The sequence below is a fragment of the Phalaenopsis equestris genome, unplaced genomic scaffold, assembly GCF_001263595.1.
Source record: "Phalaenopsis equestris unplaced genomic scaffold, ASM126359v1 Scaffold000002, whole genome shotgun sequence".
Classification (NCBI taxonomy): domain Eukaryota; kingdom Viridiplantae; phylum Streptophyta; class Magnoliopsida; order Asparagales; family Orchidaceae; genus Phalaenopsis; species Phalaenopsis equestris.
This window is the reverse complement of record NW_018164444.1, coordinates 30,569,311-30,583,522: the sequence shown is the minus strand read 5'-3', so window position 1 is coordinate 30,583,522 and position 14,212 is coordinate 30,569,311. Positions and strand designations below refer to the sequence as shown.

Genomic DNA, 14,212 nt, shown 5'->3' with positions numbered 1-14,212 from the left:
AGAAAAAAATAAAACTGTTAGATATGTTTCCTCCGTTCAACTGTCAGTTCCCGCATTGGCAATTCCAAGCTCACCGGATCGAGTCGTGACATAAGGGAACTCTACTTGCCTTAGAATAATGGTTAAATTTGCTTCCTTACAATAAATATGTTGCTTTGAAAACTGGTAGGGAACTTTGGCTTGATTTTATGCCAATGGAGACTATTTTCTTTGATTTTCTTCACTTTGGAGTGTTGTAAAATTTCTCCTTCAAGTGGAGCTTTTGTAGATTGATCGAGAATATGTGATGGATCCTCCTCTATGTCTCTATACTTTCTATCTAGCCGCCATCACTTTTCCCAGCCGCTCCTTCCAAACAACTGCTAACACCTTGATTTTCAGGTTTTCAAACTTCCTTCCATATCTTACAACATCCAAATTCCTTTATTAATCTTTAACACCACATAGAAATCCCTGTTTGCTGTTATTGATCCTTTTGCCATATGACTTCTCAATCTTCAAATAAATAAAAACTGCAATCATGATTTGCAAGAGCAATCCCATAATTTATCATAATTTATGCGAGCATGAACAGATGAACAGAAAAAAAAAAATTATTGCCAAATTGGAACACTTCATAACGTAATATCAAAAGCACAATCGCTTAAAAGCTAGATATAATATTTTATCTCAAATAAGTTGACCTATATATTCATAAATCATTTTGATTAGCCTGCCTTGAAACGCAAATAAAGTATTTTTAAAGAACATAAGCAAAAATTTAAAAAATTGAAATCCTTTAATTCAACAAAAAAAAGGATTCTACCATAGCATCAAAATACAAAATCAAAAAAAAAGAAAAAGAAAAAGAAAAAAAAACATTAATTATGAAATTAGTTGGATGCCAGTAGATTATAGTGTGGGACACGCTTTGATTGATAGTCAAAATATACATCTTTAAAACATTAGGTGCATTGTTATATAAAGAAGAGAAGGCAATAATAAATCTCAGGAAAGATAAGTTACAGGCCATATTTTCACAAGCAGATGAAGTGTGATTGTAAGTTGAAAGTAAAATAATATCAGAATGAAAAACACAAATTTATCAAAAATCAACACAAATGTTCATCTCTGTAAACAAACTTACAAGATCCAATGAGGCCCACTGCTTCTAGAGCATTTTCAACTTCTTCATTATTTGGAGACTCAAGCTTATTCAATCGCTGATCAATGGCCAAAAGAAATACCTTTATCCCTATATGGTATTTGTGAAAATCAAACGATGATTGTGCAATAAGGAAAAAAAACACGCGCAAAGAAAATTGTCAACCTATCCTCTCTGATGTTTCAAAAAAAATAAAATAACAAATTTAGAAGATGCAGCCTTCTATGTCTTTTAAGAATATCCCACAGATTGTCATTCGTTTAATTACTTTGCCTTTATGAGGGGATGATCATAGTTTCTTTATAAAATTATTAATGTTAGTTATATTAGGAATCCAAAACCTATGAGTGGCTAGCATCAATTTGGTATTAAAGCTTATGAATGAAACACCAAGTTAACTAAAAATCAGATATTAAATGAGTATAAAAAAATCAATAAATGATTCACTTTAAACACGATCGAGCAGGTTATAGCTATAGACAAGTGCATCATCACCATTATGAGGATCAAGATTATATCGTAAATTGAATGTTGCAGAATGCTGTAAATGACACCAAACTTCCATGGGTTGCTTCCAAGGGTTGCCTTAACATACAAGTTTCAAAAGAAATATATATCATGAAACCGGAGAAGGAAGCCCAAACCACAAAAGAAACACAAATATTATTACTAAATTTTAAATCAGTTACAACGACTCGTCAAAACATGAAATAAACGACAAACAAATATAAAGACGCAAGACAACACCTCAAAAGTGTATCCCAAGGGCAGTGGATTTTGGTCTAGTGGATCCGGAGGCTTGGGGACTGCAAGTGTGAATGTGGGAGAGGGCACAACAAGTGTGAATGTGGGAGAGGGGTCAGCAAGGGTTGGAAGGTGAACTGGAGGAGGGAGGCAACAGGTTAAGGTGGCGGGAAGGTTTGTTGGACAGCTGGGAGGTATGTTGGAAGGTGGGTTAGCAAGCTGGGAAGGTGGGGCAACAACTGGGAAGGTTGTCAGCACTTTCGAGGTTGGACAATGAACGGGGAAGTCCTGGCAGAGATGGGAAAGGCCTGGACAGCAAGCTGAGAGGAATTATGGGCAGGTAGAAAGCAAGGTTGGGTTGTACAGGAAGGGCGGCTGCGTGTTGGGATGGAGTATGGGGAGCTGCGGCCTTGTCGGGAGAAGGCTGGCAACAAGTTGAAGGGACGAAAGCAGCCGGCAGTTGTTGAAGAAGAGGTGTGGTGGCTTGCTGTAGGGCTGGGAAGCGGGCGGACAGTAGCAAGAAGGGTGGAGGGATAAATAAATATCTCGTCGGGTCGAGCTACAGTCGAAGCACATCCCGAACCCGTGGAGACAATCAACGCCTCGGACCAGGGACAACCAAAGCACTACCTCAACGTCGGATAAAACCCTCGAACTGAAAAATATCAAAGTTAAAACCTGATTCCAAATATCAAAAATAAAATCCCTCACTCTAAGCACATCATCATCTATTTATAATTAGGCTAGGACTTTATTTCATAGGAAACACTTAAAATAAGAAAGAATAAAATCAGATTTCAGATTTTATGAAAGGCTTTTTAAAAAAAGAAAGAAGAATAAAATCAGATTTTAGAGTTTATAAAAGGTTTTTAAAATAAGAAAAAAAGTATTAAATCAGAATTGAGAATTAAGGAATAAGAAAAAAAAATTCAGAATTGCTGATTTAGAAAAACTTGTATTAGGAAGGTGCTAATAAGGAAAAAAGGGAAGGGGAAGGGGAGAGAAAGGAAACACCCCTCCCTTTGAGGACCAGTCAGTCCTCCATAGCCTCTGTGTCAGTCTCTCATGTTTAGGGGAGCTTCCAAGCTTCTGTATCATTATCATCCACCCCAAATCCCACTGGTGATCATAAGTAGCCCAATTTTGGCGAACTATGTCTTCTACTGTCACTAGTTTTCCCCCATTGAGGTTGTCCTCGTTTTTTGTAGGCAAAAAGAGAAAGCCATTCTAAGACTGCCCAAATCTCATCCTTCTCATGAATATGATCTGAACTTATCACAAAGCTTTCTTCACCACAAACTGAACAAAGTCCAACATCCATCAAGTTCTCAAAGAATTTCCATCCAGTTGACACCTCAAAAAAGTAAGGAATATTTGCTACAACATCAAGCACTACAGAGGTTGACATGCTCCTGGCAACACCAATCAACCAAGAAGAAAAGTAAGGAATGGACTAAACAACATTAACAACGATGATGGCAATAGAATCAGACGAAGTCATAAAGAACATTTTACCAAGTATCATGCTACGATCAGCCAACAATCTCTAGCTGCACCAAACTCAAGGGGCTCATCTTGTGGTTCTGAATTGCTCAATCCCATTCGTACAACTAATTGCTTGGCATAAGTCAGGTTAGTGTCAGGATGGTCCCCACCGAGGTCTTACTTAGGAGTGCATTTTAACAGAGAGCTTTCTTTTGCACCAAGTTCTTCAACAAAAATACGTTTCGCATAAGCAACACCAAGAAGTGCATCATAGCAGAAATTGAAATTTGAAGAAATAAGAAATTTTTGGATTGATGAAAAATCAAAAATTAATCTCCCTATCAATCTGTTGTGATTTGACATAATCTGAGCCGGAGGTACATCACCACATAGATTTTACCAAGCCAAATTTCGAATAAGAAAATATCTCATACGCTTCTCATCTATGACAAGTTCGACATCAACGAGACTGAGAATTTGCAAGAGTTTGAATGATGTGTACTTCTTATTATCTTCCGGGTCTTACCTCAGATTGTTGAAGTTTTGGAGAACCGACATCTTCATATTGCCTTTCATCTTTTCATATGGAACAAAGGGGCAAGGGTTAGAAGTGTAGCTACATGCGATGTGACCAGTTGGTCGTTACTAAGATCATCCACTGAATTTTTAAATTATGACATTTTCTGTTTAGCATGATTTCAACAAAAGGTTCTCCATCTTCTAGGAGAGCAGGGACAACAATCTGATCAAAAGTCGCATGTTTCTTTCGATCACAATGACGAAAAACATTGGATGTATCTACGAACAAGGGGGTTCAACGGGGGAAGACAACATCGAAAGAAAATTCTCGTTCGAACTGCTTTCCAGTGTCTGTGGTGTCTATACCCAACTTTTCGATAATGCCCTGCTCAGTGAAGTAGATCACTCCTCTAGTTGTGCATTCTACTTCAACATGTCCAAATCCGTGGAACTTGCAACAACTTTTGGATACGACAAACTTGCGGAATGGTTTTATTGGATAGTTGTCACTTTTGACGGTAAAAGTTGGTAGGAACTAGTGTTGTGTTTCTCGCTTCATCTTCATATTTTTTCGTTCTTCCCTTCGACCTTCCAGATCACGATCGCGGTATCTCTTCCTGGCTAGGCTTGGACATATTTCTCCTTGGCAGCATGATCGACGGTTTAGGATCTATGAAAGGAAAGAAAAAAAAATGAACAAACAAAGAAGAGAAAAAAAATAAACGAAGGAAAAAAAATTATTGTGGTGGATTGGTTAGGGGCGGATGCTAGAAAACCCTAGGTTGAAACTAGGGCTAGACTCGCTCTGATACAAAATAATATCATAGGAGAAAGCTCAAACCACAAAAGAAACACAAATATTATTATTGAATTTGAAATAGGTTACAACGACTCTTCAGAACAAGAAATAAATGACAAACAAACACAATAACACAAACCAACACCTCGAAAGTGTATCCTAAGGGCGGTGGAGGTTGGCCCAATGGATCTGGAGGCTTGAGGACAACAAGAGTGAATGCGGGAGAAAGCAGGTCAAAATGGTGGGAAGGTTTGTTGGGTGGCTGGATGGTGGGGCAGTAGCGGGGAAGGCTCATCAACACATTTGGAGGGTGGACATCGAGCGGGGAAGCACTGGCAACAATGGGAAAGGCCTAGACAACAAGATAGACTACTGGAAGTGAGTCAGCTGAGTGCTGGGAGGAATTCTAGGCAGCTGGACAACAGGATTGGGTTATTCAGAAAGGGCGACTGAGTGTTAGGACGGTGTATGGGGAGTTGTGGCCTTGCTTGGAGAAGGTTGGCAGCAAGTTGGAGGACAGCAGCCAGCGGTTGTTCGGGAAGAGGTGTGGTGGTCTGTTGTAGAGCTGGAAAACAGGTGGACAACAACAAGAAGTGTGGAAGGATAGACAAATATCTCACTAGCATCGAGCTATAGCCGGAGCACCACCCAGACCCATGGAGACAATCACCACCTCGAACGAGGGACAATCGGAACACTACCTCAACATCGGATACAACCCTTGAAGGAAAAAATACCAAGGCTAAAACTTGATTTCAAATATCAAAGATAAGACACTTCACTCTAAGCACATCATCATTCATTTATAATGAGGCTAGGACTTTATTTTAGGCAATAATTAAAATAAGAAAGAGAAAAAAAATCAGATTTCATATTTTAAGAAAAACTTTAAAATAAGAAAGGAGATTAAAATCGTATTTTAAATTTTAGGAAGGGTCTTCAAAATAAGAAAGACGAATAAAATTAGATCTTAGAATTTAGGAAAGAGGAAAAAAATATTTAGAAATTCTGATTTAGAAAGAATTATATTAGAAAGGTGCTAAGAAGGAAAGAGGGGAAGGATGGAGAAGGGAAAGGGAGCAGCAACCCCCCACCCTTTGAGGACCGGTCAATAGTCCATAGCCCCCCGCATCATATCATTAAAACAAAATAGGTATAGATTGAATAAACATTTTATAGATTGTAAACAAAGATATTCCAATGCATTTGAATATTATGCCAAGTTTTTGAGTCTTTTACAAAACATCATGTTACTCATCAATATTTTGTTACCATCACATGTTTCATTAAAAGTTTTAAGTGAGACATTAGAGATGAATTAAGGTACAATTTATAAAAATGATTATATGAGGCTTTAATCAAATCGTTGAATGTTTATGTATATAATTTTGTTATAACTACCACTCCTGAAATTAATATTTCCCAAAAAAAAAAAACATCACCACTTCTTATGTCTGCCACAATATAAGAATAATTTGCGAATGAATTTGACTATCATTTAGAAGGCATGTTAAAAAGAATTTACATTTTGCAATTGTAATATGATTCTCCATCTATAGTTATTGAATATGAATTTTCCCTGACAATAAATCATGTTAATAAGACTTAATCTAACTTGAAATTGAGCATGGAATTGAATTTGAATCCAACTGTGAACTAGATCATCTAATCTATATTAGAATCAATCAAGTGATTTGTTAATGCAACTCCTGATCACTTATCAATGAAAATTATCCCCATGTTGGACCATCAAAATGATAAGAATTGTCTTTGATTTTTTATTTAGGGGCATATAAATTCATAAAAATAACTTTAAAAAATATTAAATAGAGAGAGATTCAAATTTCAATCTACCTAGTTGAATCTAAAATTGTATAACTCAATGCAACCAACTTTTTGTAATAACTGTAAAATAATAATAATAATAATTTCTTAATCGGGAGAGCGTTTAGGATGAACTGTTTCGATAGTTATATTTTAGGGGCAGACGCTCCCTTCAAAGCAAGAAAAACCAGACGAGAGCATAAAACAGAGACAAGAAAGAGGGACAGAGAAGAAAGAAATTAAAAAGGAATGCAGTGGCAGAAGCCAAATCCTAATCGAACATCAAAAAGATAGAACTGCGAGCAATCAAACTGTGCGTCGCAAAAGTGGGTTTTGCGTGCATGTAAAGGGAAGAGCCAAGAAGAGTTTCCTTCATGTGTGAAAGACGAAAAGAAAAATGCCAGGGAAATCAAGCAATCCTAGCTTGCGAGGAAGGAGCTCACGCAACCCGCTTGTGGAAGGGAGGACGGATAGAGAGTAAGATAAGTAGGGTTTTTAGTATTATTTATATAAATTATTTTATTAAATTAATTAAATGTTATTAAGTTTTATTAATGTTTAGCAACTAATATTAGTGATTATTTGGACAAACAATTGCGAGAGATCGTAATCAGTGTTTGTGAAATAAATGAAAAGATTAAGTGAGCTAAAAGTTTGGGTGATATTATCATTTAATAAGTTAAATTAAGGTAATTGATAATAGTATTAATTTATGTTTTTGTTAAATTAAAACAATGAACAGAAGTGGAACGAATATTGGATTGAAAATCGAGCTTTAAGGACAGTGGAGGTACAAGTTTAATTTTAAGTTTTGAATTAAGTTATTTAACAAATCAAGAGATAAAATTATTGAATTGTGAGATACGGACATTGGAATTATTGATTTCAAGTAGGAGAAAAAATGTATAGGTAAGTAGGGTAATTTAAATTAGAATTTTATACATTAAATTGAAATTATATTAAAGTGTTAATATAAATTTTATGCTAATTAAAACTTAGGAAGCATTGGAAAAAATATTGAATTTAAGATCGAGTGGATAACTGCGAAAGCAAAAGTATAAGGTAAATGAAATGAAGTTAAAGTTCTAAATTATATAATTAAGATTAAATTTTATTGAAATAATGATATTAGATCATATTAATTTATAATAGCAATTAAGACCAAAGAGAGTTGATTCCAAAAGATTAAGAAGTTTCAAGAATCATTTCATAAGATGAAATTAAGATGAGTAATTATGTTTCTACATTACAGTAATATTTCTTATTTTCGATTATATTCTTGATTTTAAATTTTTTTATATTTAGGTTTCATACCATTGAAACTTAGATTACAAGTAATGTCTTCATATTATTAGACAATAAGTGTGCATGTTATAAACAATTGCACAAAAAGTTTCCTATAAAATTTTTACATTATTACAAAACATTTAGATTATAGTAGAGTTGCATTTATTCATTGATAGATAAATAAACAATATTTATTGAGAAAATAAGATATGCATGGAAGAATGAAAAGAAAATTGCGTATATATGAATGTTTGTATGACATGCAAAGACTCTTATGGTACTGACAGAAAACGTCAATATACCCATGCACTTAGATATTCACTTACTACCTAGGACAATTAAGAAATTTAAAACACTAACTGCTATACCGACAGGAGTATCCGCCAGGGGTGAGTAGACACAGTTTCATCTCAGATAATAGTCAAAAAGTTCTATGAACAATTGTGCCGACGAGGTATGTAACAACCGTGTGTGTGTTAGGTTATGTTTACATGTTTCCCTTGAGGCGGATGTGAAAATTAAGATCGAAAAGTTCTACATATAATTGATGAGTAGTGTTTTAATAAAATTTAATTGACTACAAGGCTACAAAGATTTATAATCAATTAAAAGTACTAATTAAAAAAATAGAATACACATTATTAAATTAGATTCAAATGATGTTTTAATATAAACAATAATTTTTAAATCTAGCCCCAACCCTTAACATCTTATGACTACGTGATTAGGGTTGTCAAAACGACTCTTTATTCGTGAACAGCTTCTATTCGGCTCACTAAGCAAACGAGTCAAACACGAAGACACTTTTTGAGCTCAAAATATAAACAAGCCGAACAGGAGCCGAGTCTGGGCTCACTCGTATTCGGCTCGTTTACACCTCTAGTGGTATAATAGTTAAAGTAGGTTTTTATTTTGATTAAAAAGAGCCATTAGAATGATTAAAATATGTTATAAATAGTATACTTTGAAATTTTAATAAAGTCTAGTTAGACTGCTTTATTTTTCTTTTAGAACTATGGATAGTCAAGAGAAAGAAATCAGACATAAAAAAGTAGTAGCTGATATGCCCCTGAATATCACAGTTGATACTAATATTTTTTCTGAAATAATGAATGATGCAGCATAACTTAATATAAATTCTCAGTCCCAAGCTAGTAACAGTAGGAAACAACAGATGAATATGTACTTAAAATTTTTTTAAGATATTAGACCGCCGTTGTTTTTTAGAAGTTGGAGGGCTAGTGTAAGCTGAAAACTACCTGATGAGTGTGAAAGTTTATAGAGAGTACGATATGTCTACAAGAGATGAGAGTTACCCTTCTTATGTCTTTGAAGAGGAAGTTGAGAAATGGTGGCAGTACAAGAGAAGTTTGGTGGTTGACCTACTCATTTGGTACATTCAGAGGAGTTCATGAAAAAATTCAAAGATTGGTTTGTATCACTGTCAACCAGAATTAATATAACATTATCGTTGTCGGTCTCAAGCCCGGATGTGAAAAGTAGAGAATTGTATTAGGTAGTCGATAGTCAGCGTAAAACTTGTCGAAAAAAAAATAATGACATGAATCCTTTTGATCATTGTGCAGTATTAAAAATGATCTTAATTTACTAGAACTAAATGAAAATATGATATTAAATAGGACGCAATGGAGAAAAAGGATTCATGTAGCCGACCCCACGTAGTGGGATTAAGGCTTTGTTGTTGTCGTCGTTGTTGTTGCTAATTTAAAACAAGATATGGAAGTGGAAGGATATTGTATTGAAAAATCTAGATTTGGCGGCAGTGAAGGAGGCAAGGGTTTAATTTAAAGTTTTAAATTAGCTTATTTAACTATGCGTGTTATGTATTAAAATGAGATCATATTATGACAAAAATCAAGAGTTAAGATCAATTGATTGTGAGATACAAACATTGAAATTATTGATTTTAAGAAGAGAAAGAAGAAGTTGAAGCAGCATAAAGAAGGAAGTATAGACAGGGATGTTTAAATTAGATTTTTATATATTAAATTGAAATTATGTTAAAGTGCTAATATAAATTTTATGCTAATTAAAAATCTCGAAGCACTGAAAAAGGAATATTTTGAGATGGAGGTGTGCATAACTGTGAAATAAAAAGGAAAATGAAGTTAACTTTTTGAATTAATTAATTTAGACTAAATTTTATTTAAATATTGAATTAGATCATATCAATTTATGATAGCAATTAAGATCGAAAAGCAGTTGATTCCAAAAGATTAAGAGGATTCAAAAATTATTTCATAAGATAAAATCAAGGTAAATATGTTTCAACATTATAGTAATGTTTCTTATTTCTGATTATATTCTTAATTTAAATTCTTTCATATATATGCTCTATATCATTAAAACTTAGACTCCAGTAATGTCTTCATATTATTAGGAAGGAAATGTGCATGTGAACAGCTCTACATAAACATTTGCACAAAAATTTCCTATGAAGTTATTTGATTATTACATAACTTTTCGATTCTAGTAGAGCTGCATTTATTTATTGCCAGGTAGATATAAAGTATCTTATAAGAATATAATATATGCATCGAATAAAGAAATCAAAATAGTGCATATATCAATACTTGTATGTGCATGCCAAGAGAAGTTCACTCTCTTATGTTATTGGTAGGGGAAACCAATAGACTTGTTGACCTCATTTTTTAGGTCATTTTTTTTTCCTTAAGGTCTTAGAATCTAGCTTTAGAAGTTCCTATTGATCATCTTAGAAAACTAGAATTGGGACCCGCCCTTTTAGAAATTATAACCACTTCCTATTTTTCTTTGATGTCTAACATTTATGGCACAAGGGTCTTATGAACGAGAGGTTATGGGCTATTTTGTGAATACTCAAGGGAAAAGTTCTTAATAGGACTCCAAGCCTTAGGAAAACATCGTCACGACTTTTTCGTCACATACACACACCAAATGCACAAAATTTACAAAATTACATGAAATCGGACTTCAATTAAACCCAGAAGACGGATAAAAATGCGAACTTCTCCGGATGACCTCCGACGACAAATTGGACTGCGCCAACGCGTCCGGGACACCAATTTTGGTAGGAAGAGACACTCATATTGCCATATTTTCGGCACGAGAAAATTGGCACGCAAATCGATAAATTTGTCAAAACGACTTCTGATGGCAAAACAGATCACGTCGGTGCGTCTGAAATGTCGAAATTACCTAAAGAGGACACTCATTTTGCTTGGGCACCGCGCATGACTAAATCACATGAAATTTGATATATATGTATATATATATATATAACCCTTATTTTCTTTTTAAAAATACCTTAAATGTCTAATTCTTAAATCCCTAACTCATCCTCCCTCTCCCATTCGCGAAATCGTCTGCCTCTCCCTCTCTCGGTCGCGTGCCCTAGCCGAGTCTGGTTCTCCTCGCGTGATGCGCTGGCTCGAGGTCCCCTCGTCGTAAACCCCCTGTGCTCCGTTCTCTGGCAAAAGTTTCCACGTTGTGCCACGCTCCTCTGCGACAAAGCTTCGCCTCTGTCGTCCTCTCCTCACGCGAGGTTTGTCGCCTCTCTTGGCTCGGCTCACCGCCTAGGTGAGGGATGGCAATCTTCCTCCTCCCTCTTTTGCTATAAAAACCTCACTTGAGGAAGAGTTTTGGGGCTGGCCGAAATTTCTGAGAGTGGGGAGGTGCTGCTAAAATCTCTTCTAATTTCATTCTTACCTTTTCTTCTCATCTTCTGTGGCTTGAGAATTGTTGAAAATTTTGAGAGAGTTCTTGAGAGATTTTTAAGGAGATTCTGGTGTTTTTCTACCTCTATTCTTCATTCGATTAGGGTGATTTCTTTTATGTTTTCCCTGTTGGAAAGGAAGTTTTATTCCTTTGCTGTTCGAAGATCCTGGAGACTCGAATTTGTCGTGCCGTAAGCTGGAAATCGTGAGGAATTTTCGTGGGTCACTATTGGAGTGATTTTCTCAAGCTTACTTCACTCTTTCTTTGCTTTAAGTTTACAAAAAGGAAAATGTATTCTTCTTCATATCCTCTATATTGCACTATTTCGGTTGGCATGTAATAGAGAAAGCATAACTTTGTTTAGCTTGAAATTTAAGCATGAATACATGTTAGATTAAGTGAAAATAAGGCATGTTTGGGGTCTATCTTTGCTTCATTTGTTGCTCCCGTCGTTGGAACATGTGCTGAGTTTTTTTTAAAATGCTGGAAATTATATTAGGGGCTTACCTTTGCTTCTTTTGGCTGCCCCCGTTGCTGGAACACATGCTGAATCCGTTTTGTGTGTTGAAAAGTTACAATTGGGGCTTATCTTGCTTCCTTTATTCCCCTGGTTGTTGGAATACATGTTGAAATTGTTTTATATGTTAAAAAAAATTATGTTTGGGCTTATATTTTCATTCCCTATTGCTGCCCCTCATCAAAATACATACAGGAAATTATATTTATGAGCTGGAAAATGTATGTGGAGCTCATATATTGTTTCTCCTGCTGTTCCTTGATGAAATATATGCTGAAAATTGTTTTGAGAATTGGAAAAGACATGTTTGAGGCTCATTTCATGATCCTCTATTGCTGCCCCTTGCTAAAATACATGTTGGAAATTGCATTTTACTTAACTTATTTGGTATGCTCGATTGGCCATGTTATTGGGCTCGGTTTGGGCTCCTTTTGGCGATTTATGAGGGCTGAAATGTTTTACTGTTGGGATTATTCCTTAGGCCTTGGTTTGCCCCTTGTGTTGGGCTCGGTTGGCTCTTTTCTTGAGCTCGGTTTGGGTCCTTTTAGTGTTTTATGTTGGCTGAAATATTTTACTGATTTGCTCCTTCTTGCTGGTTTCGGTTTGCCCCTTGTGCTGGGCTCGGTTGGCTCTTTTCTTGAGCTCGGTTTGGGCTCCTTTTAGTGCTTTATGTTTGCTGAAATATTTTACTAATTTGCTCCTTCTTGTTGGTTTCGATTTGCCCCATGTGCTGGGCTCGGTTGGCTTTGTTGAGAAAATAGTTTGGTGGTTGTTTTTGCTCCCCCCCTGGTTTTACATGTGAGCTTGTTTGTGAGTTAATTTGGGGTGGATTGAGTGGTTGTTTTGCTCTTCTCCCTAGTTCTATATGTGAGCTCCCTTTCAGACTACCTTACCCATGGCTCTCCTTCATGTTGCCCTACCCGTGAACTCGATTTTGAGGGGTTGGTTGTGATTTTTGTTGTCTTACCTGTGAATTTTAATTCATGACCTTTTAGTGGGATAAATTGGATTGGTAATTATCATTTTCTATTGCTTTGATTACGAACATTTATATGGACAATTTCACAATTGTGAGATATAATAATGGAAGGAGCTTTTGATTAAAGTTGAAGTTGAAGGGCTTTGATAATGCCATGATTTTTTTTTTGAAAGTATAGAAGGATGCTCTCTATGGATTGTTCTCCTATATTTTATGAAATGTAAAAGGCTCTTGAAGCTTCATTTTGAGTTTGACATAAATTGAATTTATGTTGGGTTTGGAAATCCATAAAAGTGCCACTTGGAAAGGATATCCTTCTCGGGATTGATCCAATCACTTTTCTTTTAAACAAATTTAAACGTTTTAGACCGATACATTCATGATTTTATTTTAAGCTTCACTGATTTAGCTTGGTTTTAAAAAAAATGGATCGATCTCCTTGTTCGTTCGTTTTGTTTTCTCTTTTTTAACGGTTAAGTTAAAAATGAGAATTTCCGATTTAATTATATTCAGAAATGATTCACAGTCTTAGAAAGAGAAAATGAGAAAAAATTAAAAATAAGATTTGGATCTTCGAGGTGATAAAACCTAAAGGGGATAGAATAACGAACCATCTACCGTTCATTTTTGCATATGAAAGATGAAATTGTAAATTGTAAGAATATTTAAGGGTTGGAAGAAAGTGAGGGTTTAGATAACAATTAGGGACATGGATTAAAAAGTCATTAGACTTGCATTTAGGTCTCTTAAGATTTGAATCAACTTAAATCCAACTACCCTAACTAGGTTTGAAGCACACCTCACAACTCTTTTGTCAAAATTATAGGTTTACCCTTTAGGTTTTAGGAGTCTGATGATGAGCTAAGCTTAATCTAAAGATGATTGAGGGTTAGTTGAAAGGACACTTAACTGAGGTTAGACACTTTAGAACCACTTCAGGCCCAAACACAAGTTTAAACTAAAGTGTAGGCTTCCTAAGTCTTAGGAGCACACCTTGAGAGAGAGTTTATCATCCTAATTTTCAAATGATCCAAAGAAGTCAGACATCTGACCCCAGTTTATGAGATAACTAGGACACTAGGCATGAGGGTGCACTAGATTGTGATTCATGAAATTTTTACCTTAACTTGACCAAAACTGAAACCCAATGCTCCGGGATTTGAGTTTGTCTTACACTCAAATCCTCCTGGCAATTGG

The 14,212-nt window shown here is 35.4% G+C and overlaps 1 protein-coding gene across 1 annotated transcript in view; it reads right to left on the bottom strand.

Moving 5' to 3' along the window:
- Nucleotides 1–1,126: 1,126 nt before the first annotated feature.
- The window catches only part of LOC110037068, a gene marked incomplete at its 3' end in the record, with an annotated part of 66,557 nt that continues 53,471 nt past the window's right edge, over nt 1,127–14,212 (bottom strand). Inside the window, 1 exon segment of the mRNA XM_020741646.1 lies at nt 1,127–1,234. Within this exon segment, the coding sequence (XP_020597305.1) occupies nt 1,127–1,234 (108 nt within the window).